This window comes from Lepidochelys olivacea, assembly GCF_965140295.1.
Source record: "Lepidochelys olivacea isolate rLepOli2 genome assembly, chromosome: 14".
NCBI lineage: Eukaryota > Metazoa > Chordata > Testudines > Cheloniidae > Lepidochelys > Lepidochelys olivacea.
The window spans coordinates 31,084,058-31,095,819 of record NC_140424.1 but is presented as its reverse complement, the minus strand read 5'-3'; the positions used below and the strand labels follow the sequence as shown (position 1 = coordinate 31,095,819).

Genomic DNA, 11,762 nt, shown 5'->3' with positions numbered 1-11,762 from the left:
AGGACATGGAGGGGCGCATCCTTTACTGATATAAAGCATCATAGCTCCAGACAATTTACACCAACGGAGGATCTAACCAGCAGCCTTTAAATCAGGACTGGCAGGCTTTTTAAAAAAGATTTGCTCTGGTTCAACCACAAGTTATTGAGCTGGATGGAGGAATCACTGGGTGAGGCTCTCTGGCCTGTGCTAGGAAGGATGTAAGTCTAGATGATCAGAGTTGTTTCTTCTGGCTTTAAAATCTGCACGTATCTGGGGGTTGTTGAGGTTTATGGATTAAGCAGGAGTTAGTGCAGCTCAAAACTGGGACAAAAACTTCAGAGATGGAATCCTGTTCCTTATGGCGTCAATTACACAACTTCAGTTGTCTCCCAAAGGGCCATGTGTCTATCCAGCTACTTTCTTACACTCTAAGGCTTTAGCTCAGGGGTGGCCAACCTGTGGCTCCAGAGCCACCTGCGGCTCTTCAGAAGTTTATATGCGGCTCCTTGTCCAGGCACCGACTCCGGGGCTGGAGCTACAGGCGCCAACTTTCCAATGTGCCGGGGGGTGCTCACCGCTCAACCCCTGGCTCTGCCACAGGCCCTGCCCCCTTCCCACTCCCTCCCCTGAGCCTGCCATGCCCTCATTCCTCTGCCCCCCCCCCCAGCCTCCTGCACTCTAAAAACAGCTGATCAGGAGGTGTGAGGAGGGATGGGGAGGCACTGATCTGCGGGGCTTCTGGTGGGTAGGAGGTGCTGGGAGCGGGGCGTGGGGAGCTGCTGATGTATTACGGTGGCTGTTTGGCAATGTATATTGGTAAATTCTGGCTCCTTCTCAGGCTCAGGTTGGCCACCCCTGCTTTAGCTCATGAGTTATTGCACATGATGAAAACCTATCTGAAAGTTAAATCCGCTGGGGAAGAACAGCAGCGTTTCTCAGCTAAAGCTGGAAGTGTTTGCAGGGTTTCAGCCAGAGTGTTCTCAGCTTACTCACAAAGTTGTTGGGTCAGTCCAGCTTTCCCCAGCACACACAAACAAGCACAGACAGATGAGAAGGCAGGAGAGAGAAATACAAGAACTGATATTCCATTTCTGCTCCAGTGGAAGGTGTGTGGTACAGAGCTACCAACTTTTGTGCAGATCCATGTATGATGTTTTAGGCAAATTATTTAATGAGCTAATTTGCATATTTATAAATTACTACTCCTGAGTGGCAAAGTATTGTGTATAGCCCATTATTTTTGTTACCTCAGTTCCGTCTCTTTGTTCCTCTTATCCACCTGCTACATGCTAAGCCAGGGTAGCCAACCTGAGCCTGAGGAGCCAGAATTTACCAATGTACATTGCCAAAGAGCCACAGTAATATGTCAGCAGCCCCCATCAGCTTCCTCCCCCCTGCTCCCAGTGTCTCCTGCCCACCAGCAGCCCCACCAATCAGCATCTCCCCCTCCCTCCCTGCACTTCCCAATCAGCTGTTTCGTGGCGTGCAGGAGGCTCTGGGGGGGGAGGAGAGGGAGTGAGGGCATGGCAGGCTCAGGGGACGGGGTTGGAAGGGGGCATGGCCTGAGGCAGAGCCAGGGGTTGAGCAGTGAGCACCCCAAGGCACATTGGAAAGTTGGCGCCCGTAGCTCCAGCCTCGGAGTCGGTGCCTGTACAAGGAGCCACATATTAACTTCTGAAGAGCCGCATGTGGCTCCGGAGCTACAGGTTGACCACCCCTGTGCTAAGCTCTTTGGGACAGGGACTGTCACTAGCTTTATGTTTGTACCCCACCCAGCACAGTGGAAATCGGACCTGGATGCAGCTTCTAGGCTCTATCGCAATCTAAATGTTAAATAAATAATGTAACTGTAAACTTATGAGAGAGGTTTGAAAGAGAACTGGATAAATTCATGGAGGTTAAGTCCATTAATGGCTGCTAGCCAGGATGGGTAAGGAATGGTGTCCCTAGCCTCTGTTTGTCAGCGGGTAGAGATGGATGGCAGGAGAGGTCACTAGATCATTACCTGTTAGGTTCACTCCCTCTGGGGCACTTGGCATTGGCTGCTGTTGGCAGACAGGATACTGGGCTGGATGGGCCTTTGGTCTGACCCAATCTGGCTGTTCTTATGTTCACCCTGCCCCTTGTGCAGGTGCATTATAATACATTCTGTCACTGCAAGATCACAGACTGTGTTTTCCCTCAGGAGGATTTGGGCTGAGGCCATGCAGACCCACACCCTGGATTTCTTCTTGAGCTAACGGAGCAATTGGTAGCAGAAGCAGGCTGCTAGGCACCTACGTCCCAAGTTTAGGCTCCCCTGTGATCCACAAACCCCACTCCACTGCCTGCAAGCACCCCAACTTACCCCATCTAAGTTTTCAGGGTAAAAGTTCCCTAGGTGCCTATGTTTCTGCCTCTGAGCATGCACACTGTTGCCTGCCTCTAGGCATCCAGACACATATCTCCACCTAAGGCCCAGAACAATCCATGAACTGGAGAAGACAGGTGGGTGAACCCCTATCTTGCCTGTAGGGCCAGGTCTGGTAGGTGTGCTCAGAGGCCACCTACCAGACCGGGAACCATTCAAAATGTGGACATCCAGCTTAACTCAGTGGTTAGAGTACTCAGCCGAGATGTGGGAGACCCAGGTTCACTTACCCCCTCTGTCTGTGGGGGAGAAATAATTTGAACAAGGGTCTCCCAGGTAATAACCATGGCCCTGGCACTAACATGTGGTGCAGCAGCATAAAACGATGTCCTGAAGAGAGGGACAGACAAGAAGAGGGTAGCTCAAGTGGGGAGGAGGCTCAGGATCTACCAGTAAAAAGGCAGAGAAGGCACCAAAAAGAGGATGTGTTGGGTAAAAATGTGATTTGCTGGAAAGGGGAAAGCTGGCCCTTGAAGGGCTGTGTGCAAGGAGCCTGGTGGTGAGGGGCACAGTGCATATGATTGGTGAGGTTGACCACTGGGACACTGACAGAGGGAATATACTTTGGTGCCAAGGTGTGGATCGCTGGGTGAGAAGCTGACATTCATTAGAAAGAGGTGCAGTCATCAAAGGAGCAACACACGCTGCAGAGAGGCAAAGGTGGGACAGCTGGGTAAAGCTGGACTTTGCAGCCAGAGACAGGAGGAACTAATTCCCTCCTGGGGTCACACAGCATGTTGTTGAAAAACTTCTTTTATTGTGAATGGTGATTTACAGTTTAATATTTTCCTAAGTGAGTATTTGATGTTACTTTCTATTTGATTGTTTTGCCTTTATAAAGTTTAAAATGTAAGGTTATCTCCATGGTGTTGTTTTGCCTCCACCTTTTCTCACAGTAGGCGTAGCCTAGCCAAGCTCTGGGTCACAGTATTTACCCCTCAGGAGAGCACTAACCACTGAGCTCTGGGATATTCTGGTGTGGGGCTCCCTCAATTTCTCCTGTTCCACTGTGTATAAATAATTAAAGAGTCATGGGGCCATAGCAAGAGAGAGAGAATGACTCTGTAGCCTGGTGTTTTTGAGGTGGGTGACCGAGGATCAAGTACCCTTGCTCCTTTGTGAATCCACGCTTTACCCTCTAGGAGGTGATCCATATAGAGAGAGATGCAACATACACTTTGCCACTGGATTATACAACTATTTGTGATACAACAGTGGCATGTTGAGAATCAGGGCTCCTGGATTTGGCAGAGAAGTGTGTTCAGAACTGGGGTTAGAGACAGGGTAGCCAGGTACATAGATATGGCATATATATTCTGAAAGACATCACTGGTAAAGATATGAAACTGGGATCTGGCATTGTAGGGATCTTGGATCTATTTCCAGCTAGAGACCTAGCTTAGTCAATCAGGTTGTGAACTACAGAAATAATAATATTACTCTGCAACAGAAATGAGCATAGAATGTAGTCACCTGGCTCACAAGTGCACCTTCTCCTAGGCCAAGTGGTGTTTTATGCGCAAGTCCCACTAACACATATCATGCATGAGATTTTATTTGAGATGCAGGAAGACCTGCCAGGGCTGCAAATGCATGAGATGGCAGGTTGGGGCAACTTGTCCACTTCAGGCCAAACTCTAAAGACAGAGAGTCATAAAACACCCCATGTTTGGGACTAACCTGCACAGCTTCTGGCAAAGGAAAAATCATGTCTCCCTGATCTAGAGGAATTCTTTGATCATTCATTAACAAAAACTAATATACAAACTGGTTCTCATTTATCTAATTTATTTAGACTTTCAAAAAAACCTTTTGACAAAGTCCCTCAGCAGAGGCTCTTAAGGCAGCCAAGTAGTCACAGGATGAACGAGAAATGTACTGTTATGGATTGGACACTGGCTAAGAGGCAGAAAACAAAAAGGATAAATAATCAGTTTTTCAATATGGTAAGAGGTTAACAGTGAGGTGCCTTCACAGTCCTGTATTAGGACTAGTTAGGGTGACCAGATAGCAAATGTGAAAAATCAGGACAAGGGAGTGGTAATGGGGGAGTGAGGGAGTAAATAGAATCCTACATAAGACAAAGCCCATAATAATCAGGATAGTCCTGATAAAATGAGGACATCTGGTCACAGTTTGACTTTTATATTTGGGGGGCAGCTCCAGTCAGGCCAATGGGGCTGTGCTTGGGAGGGCAAATTCCACACTTGCCCAAGGCTTGCAGTTTTGGGGGCAACACCCCCTCTGCCCCATCCAAACTTTGCCCATGCCTAGGGCCAGTGTTTAATATGAGAACTGAGGTGGCAAAATTTGCATTACTTTGTGTATAAAGAAGTAACTTCAGAGGGGACCTAACAATGTTAGATGAACTAGACAACATGACAGCAGATGGAATTCAGCGCAGGTAAGTGCAACACAATGCACTTTGAGCCAGATCATGCCATCAGTTTAAAATCAGATTTCATTTTCCTGGGAAGTGTTTAAATAGTATGGTGATGGGTTCTATGAAAAAACCCTATGATTGACAGAGGTCAGCTGAGATTTTTCAAAACCATCTAAATGGATTTGGACACCCAGCTCTGGAAATTGGGGGTAAAATTTTCAAAAGTGCCTAAGGGCTAGATTTTTAAAATTATTTAGGCACCTAAAGGGATTTTCACAATTGCCTACATGCCTAACACCCATTGATTTGAGCGGGTATTTCAATGAGAGTTAGGCACTTAGGCACTTTTGAAAATCCCACTAGACATCTATCTGCATCTCTAAGTACCTAAATACCTTTGAAAATCTGGCCTTAAGTGATATAGCAGAACAACTTTTCTTGACTTTTAGTGGGAATTAGGGTCCTAAGTGCTTAAGTCAACTTTGAAAATGAGACTTAAGTGTTGCAATGCTGAGCAGAACAATGCCTAAATACCATTACAAATCACTTAGGAGCTTTTGAAAATTACACCCTGGGCATCCAAACTCCTTAGGCTGCTTTGAAAGTCTCTACCAATATAGATATATATTTAATCTCCCTATTCAAAGAGAGAGTTTTGCTTGGAAATTGCTGGCACCATGTGGCCCATTAAAAGGGACAATATCATCTACTCATACACACAGCTAGGATCTAAATTAAGTGCAACAACTAAGGAAAGAGATGCTGGAGTCATACTAGACATTAGTGAAAACCTCTCCACAATGCGCAATAGTGGATAAAAAATAAAAGTATGGATAAACATTTGGATAGAAAATAATACTGAATATTCTAATGCCACTATATAAATTGATGGGACACCCAAACCAGGAATACTGCATTCAGATCTGGTCATCCCATTTCAAAAAGGATATAGCAGAATTAGAGGGGGTTCAGAGACAGGGAACAACAATTGTTAGTGGGCAGGAGAGACTTCTGTATGAGAAGGGGATGAAAAGACTGGAACTATTTAGTCTAGTGAGATGATGAAAAAGAGGGCACGTGATTTAGGTGTATAAACAGCAGAGAGAAAGTACCAGTAAATCGGGTTCCCCACTAGCCCTCTCTCATAGTACAAGAAAAAGGAGATGCCCAGTGAAATAATGGGTACTAATTTAAAACTGACAAGAAATACTATTTACACAATACATGGCTAGCATGTTGAACTCACCGTCACAAGATGTTATGGAGAACAAGAGTAGGATTCCAAAAAAAGGGAATTAGACACATCTATGGGAATGATAAAAAATATAATCAACAGTTACCATGGCTAAGATAAAGTTTTCTAAGGGATCTTTATATTGAGGATATAAGCCAGCCAATTAACAGCCTGGGAACAGGTAGCCACTTTCCCCCCATGGACAGGTTATTGCAAAATTGTCCCTTATGGGAGTTTCACACCTTCCTTTGAGGTATGTGGTTAATAGCAACTTTTGGAAATGGGACTGGAGTGGTTTGACTGCCGGTCTGATGACATGTAGCAGTTCCTACTCTCCAGGTCACACTCTCCAGGGTGCTCACTTTCTCTCTCTGTGTATGTCACCCCAATCCGCCTTCTGGCTCTTTAGTATGCACCCCATTCTTTAGAACGTTTGAGTGGGGTAGGGCCACAATGGCAGGAAGGACACCGAGTTCCTTCCCTTGTGGATTTTCTCATGTCTTTTGTGGTGGGAGCTGTGACTAAAGCTTTTCCCGCAGTAAGTGCATATGTAGGGTTTCTCTCCCGTGTGGATCCGGTGATGCTGGGTCAGGGTAGATTTGTCAGTGAAGCTTTTACCGCAGTCAGTGCATGTGTAGGGCTTCTCTCCCGTGTGGATCCTCTGGTGCCTGATCAGGTTTGAGCTGACATTGAATCTTTTTCCACAGTCGGGACACTCGTAGGGTTTCTCTCCTGTGTGGATCCTCATGTGTTTGACCAGGTCCGAGTTCTGGCTGAAGCTTTGCCAGCATTCAGCGCAAGTGTTGGGGATCTCGATTGTTGAGGTTCTCTTCTTTGATGCTTTGGTTTCTTTGACCTTCCCAACAGTAGTGCTTTCCCGGTGGGTGCATTTACCCTGCCTCTTCCCTGGAGGACTCCTCAGATGCCTCTTGTGGTGGGAGCTACGGCTGAAGCTCTTCCCACAGTCGATGCATTTATAGGGCTTCTCACCCGTGTGGACGCGCTGGTGCTGGGTCAGGGTCGACTTGTCCGTGAAGTTTTTCCCACAGTCAGGGCAGTTATAGGGTTTCTCTCCCGTGTGGGTTCTCTGGTGTCGGATAAGGTTTGAGCTGACACTGAAGCTCTTCCCGCAGTCAATGCATTTATAGGGTTTCTCCCCCGTGTGGATTCGCCGATGGTTAATAAGGTCTGAGCTCTGAAGGAAGCTTTTCCCGCACTCAATGCAGATGTTGGGCCTCTCCCCCATGAATGTTCTCCGGCGGACGATGGTACCTTTGCGTTTCCTCACACCTCGCCCACTGTGAGCAGATTTACTTTCCTCTGGAGTGTTTTGCTGCTGTGCTTCTGATTCGCCTGGGCTCCTAGGGGTTTTTTCCTGCTCAGGGCTCTCAGAAACATTGCCTTTGGATCTTGTCAGAGACATCTTGTATGGTTCCTCCATCTCAGACTGTTCTCCTTCTTGTCACTCACAGCTGGGATAGAGAAAGAATCCAGAGATGAGTCATTCCCTGTGCTGTGGGGGAAAGGGAACCTCAGAAGGGGAACAGAAAATCAACACCTGTTGACAGAATATCTTCGAATTTACCACAATAAAAAACCCTCACCTTTCATGAGCCCTAAATTCATGACAACATCATGGACCTAGCAAAGCCACTACACTGTCCCTCTTCCAATACTCTCCTTTGCCATCATGCCTATAAACATCTCAGTAACGATGAGCTATGACCACTCTTTATCACACTGATTACAATTGCATAACTGTTCCTTTGTGCATCCCATCAGTTTGTTGCATTTGCGAATTGTACTTTAGATTGTATAAGCTCTTAGGAACAGCAACTGTCTTTGTACAAAGCTCAGGACAACAGAACTGGACTCTAGGCTCTCCCGCAGGACAAATAATAATGCTACAAGGAGTGGGTGCTCAGCACCCCTGAAAATCAGTCCTTCTATTTACAGAGGGGAACATTTTAAGCACTGAAATAAATTATCTAGGGAGGTTGAGGAATCTCCATCACTGGAGGTTTTTAAGAACAGGTTAGACAAATACCTGTCAGGGATGATGTAGATAATACTTAGTCCTGCCTCAGTGCAGGGGACTGGACTAGATGACCTCTCAAGGTCCCTCCCGTCCCACATTTCTACGATTCTATGATTTTCCAGAGGGCCTAACTCCAACTTTCAAAAGCATCTAAGGGACAGATTTTCAAAGGTATTTGGGAGCCTAAAGATGCCAATAGATGCTTTTGAAAAGTTCACTGGATGCATAAACAGGTTAGATGCATAACTCCCATTGAAAGGCTCCTAAATGCCTACGGTGCTTTTGAAAATTGTATCCTTTCTTTAGGAATTAAAAATAAACTGATACAATAATCACCAAGATGCACCCATACCTTACTGAGTCATCCCCAGAACTCATTACAGTTCCACTTGTCCCTTCTGTCCCCCATTGCTTCTGCCATGACCCTCATTTGTGTTAGGTCTGAACACTGGACCCAATCCTGCATGCAGTTAAGATGGCAAAAACATTAACTTATAGGATTGTTGTTATTATTCTCATGAGCAATTATTCACACACAAAAAAGTTTGCAAGATTGGGCAAATGGGTTGTCTTGGATAATGATAGCCCTGTTGGTAACAGAATGGAATGAATACAGGACCCACTGAGTAAAAAATTAAAAGATGGTAATATAATGCCAATCAACATGGTTTTATGGAAAACAGCTCTTGTCAAACAAACCTGATATTTTTGAGGAGATTACAAGTTGGGTGATAAAGGAAGTCATTATAAAGTCATTGCTGGTAAAGTATGACTCAAAAATTATTAGAGTAGTAAAAATGATAAGGATAGGTCAGTATTGTAGAGCAAATGGGAGCTTTTGGTAAGATGAGCTTATCAGAAATACATTTGTCTTAATACAGTCAAAGGTAAGGTTATACATCTAAGAACAAATGTAGGTCATGCTTACAGAATGAGGGACTGTACCCTGGAAGGGAGTAACTCTGAAAAGGACTTTGGGGTCATGGTGGAACCCAGCTAAACATGAGCTCCCAGTGTGATGCTGTGGCTAAGAGATCCAATATGATCCTTGGACGTATGAGCAGGGGAATATAGAGTAGGGAGGTGGTATATTGTCTGTATAAAACATTGGTGAAACCATTAGAGGAATTCTGTATCTGATTCTGGTATCCACACTTTTTAAAAGGATATTGGGAACCTGGAGAATTCAGAGAAGAATGATTTGAGGCCTGGAAAACCTGACTTCAGAAACTCAATTTAACACATCCAAAAGAAGGTTAAGCAGCAATGTGATCACTGTCTTTAAGTATCTATAAACAAAGACATTTTTGATAGAGTAAGAATCTTTCAGTTAGCAAATAAAGACAGAACAAGATCCAATGGCTAGAAGCTGGAGCTAGACAAACTCAGGGGAAAAGGTGGAAACTTTTAAAACTGAGGATAATTAAGCATTGGAACAGCTCATTGGATGGATGTGGTGAATTCTCTATCACTTGGAGTCTTTCAACTAAGATTAGATGTCTCACTCTCCTGCTCCAAGCTCAGCCACAAGTTATTGGGCTTGATGCAGGAAACACTAGGTGAAATTCTCTGACCTGTGAGTTGAAAGATCAGCCTAGATGATCAAAATGGTCCCTTCCGGCCGTAGAATATATGAATTGGCTGTGGACTATATACATATACTTCTTTCTGCAAGGCGCCCAGGCCACTTTTGTGTGCCTGAAAAGAACAATAATCATCATCATAAAAAGCAGAATCAAAGGAGCAGCCTTGGGGGATACTCCTTGGCATTATCAGGAGCTGGCTTTCCCTCTGTCTGCTCCTTGCCCTGTTCCCAGGAAAATGAATCTGCCCAGGGATGCTGCAGGAAAGGGATCTAAGCAGGTCTGGGAGCTGGGAACCTCCCCACCTCCTGCTGCCTTTGGTAGGCTGTCTCTACTGCCAGAAGAGGGGTTTTGTTTTAGTTTTTTACAAGATAACAAATGACAGCCAATTCTTGGTAAAATGCCAGCGGAGACAGGGTGCAGCCAGATTTTTACCGCATGGGGAGGTCAACACTATACCCCCCTCGCCACACCTGGGTTTGTTCTTGAGCAGCTACATCATGGTAAAAATTCAAGTAATTTCTCCACTAAGATTTTACAGCAGGAAAACAAAAGGGTGTTAGCTATCTCCTGCTGTAAAAAACACCCCCTTTGTTGGCAGCAAAGACAGCCTCAGACTTTCTATCCTTTCTTCAGTTCTCTGTAAGATTTTCAAGAGCTCAGCCCTCAGCAACTCCCACGATTTTCCATCGGAAGGGGGCACTCGCCATTGTTCTCCATGGGGGGCATTCTCCATTGTTCTCTGTGGGGAGGTGTTGGGAGCTGAGCACTTTTGAAAATCTTGCCCTGCATGGGAGTATTGATCCCTCCCGAAATTTTGTTCTCTCTCTCCTGCTCCCTCTCCACTCCCCTCTGCCCGGGAGACTCGGTCCCTGGCCGGCCCGGGCCATTCGCTCTCCCGGCGCTGGCTCGGCTCCTGCAGGCGCTCAGGGGGGCAGAGCCGGGGGGGGTCAGGGAGGGCAGCAGCTCCGGGACTCGCAGACCCCCGCCCCCCCGGGAGCAGAGCTGGGGCGAGGAGGGGCCGCTGGTGCAGAGTCACTTTCCTGCCCGGCCCCAGCCCTTTCCCCGGGTCTCTCCCCTCACCTGCAGGCTCCGGCTCAGGGGCTGGTGTCGGCAGAGCCCGGGGCTGCCCCAGGGGCTGGTTCCAGCCCCCGGAGAAAGTCCCCCCGTCTGGGCCGCGAGGGGCGCTAGGGAAGGGCTCTCCCCGCACAGACCCCGCCGGGCAGCGGCAGCTGATCAGCGCGGGCTCCTGGCTCACAATGGAGGCGGCAGCAGCAGAGTCTGACCCAGGAAGTTCAACCCCAGTATCCTTAGCAGACAGACATAGAGCAGCCTCCCCTCCAAGCAACAGCCAGAGCCCTCTTGTGGTAGAATCTGAGGAAAGCTCCTCCCCGTGCTCTCCCAGAAAGGGATCCAGAAAGAATCCTTCTCTGCTTCCTGAACAATGAGAAATCCGTCCAGATCGAATGAATCAGAGATAGAGAGAGCCCTAGAGCAGTAGCTCTCAGCCTTTCCAGGCGACTGTACCCTTTCAGTCGTCTGATTTGTCTTGCGTACCCCGAGGTTTCAAAATACGGTAAGGTGACCACCACATTTTGTAAACCAAATCCAGGGACACACAGAGGTGGGAGCACAGCAAAGAAGCCAAGACTGAAAATGTAAGTTGCAGAGCATAGGGAGGCAAATTTATTTAGCAGCTTATATTTTAACGGTTGAACATATACACTACAAATACAAAACAAATATGCATGTAATCCGTGTGGATGTGATGTCACACTAAAGAAGCGCATTCAAACACTGGTTACAAACAATACAAAAACATTGTTCATCAACATCAGTTTTCTGTACCCACTGTCCAGATGGCCTATTTAAAGAATCTCTTTCTTTGCACCACTGCCAATGTCATTTATTTTTGACAGGCTTATCAATGAATGCTGTGTTATCTCTGTTTTGCAAGAAAACCAGCATGACAACTTATTGCTTCTGCTAGTGGAATCCACCTAGAGATTAACCTCCAGGTTAAAGTGAAGTTTGTTTTGACAATAACTTGAGAATGGCTTTCACAGTTTCAACCTTGTCTCTGGATTTTTCTCCTGTCCACAGGTCATTCATAACACAAAATACCATTTCAA

The 11,762-nt window shown here is 46.4% G+C and overlaps 1 protein-coding gene across 4 annotated transcripts; it reads right to left on the bottom strand.

Annotated features, from left to right (window-relative positions):
* Window positions 1-4,163: 4,163 nt before the first annotated feature.
* On the bottom strand, window positions 4,164-10,906 carry LOC311530528 (uncharacterized protein). 4 transcript variants are annotated; one of them, XM_084647253.1, is made up of 4 exons: window positions 10,714-10,906; window positions 9,622-9,745; window positions 8,400-8,507; window positions 4,164-7,481 (listed from the first exon to the last, which is right to left on the bottom strand). In XM_084647253.1, exon 4 carries the CDS (start codon window positions 7,448-7,450, stop codon window positions 6,434-6,436), a length of 1,017 nt encoding a protein of 338 aa, XP_084503379.1. In that variant the 5' UTR covers window positions 7,451-7,481; window positions 8,400-8,507; window positions 9,622-9,745; window positions 10,714-10,906; the 3' UTR covers window positions 4,164-6,433. The 4 variants fall into 4 exon arrangements, with proteins under 4 accessions (XP_084503379.1, XP_084503378.1, XP_084503380.1 ...); XM_084647252.1 differs by lacking the exon at window positions 8,400-8,507; XM_084647254.1 differs by lacking the exons at window positions 8,400-8,507; window positions 9,622-9,745 and having other exon boundaries at window positions 4,164-7,522.
* Between the last annotated feature and the right edge of the window lie 856 nt (window positions 10,907-11,762).

What these genes read in the sequence shown, in the direction of transcription:
- LOC311530528 (XM_084647253.1), bottom strand. Translation starts at nt 7,450, where the DNA reads ATGGAGGAACCATACAAGATGTCTCTGACAAGATCCAAAGGCAATGTT.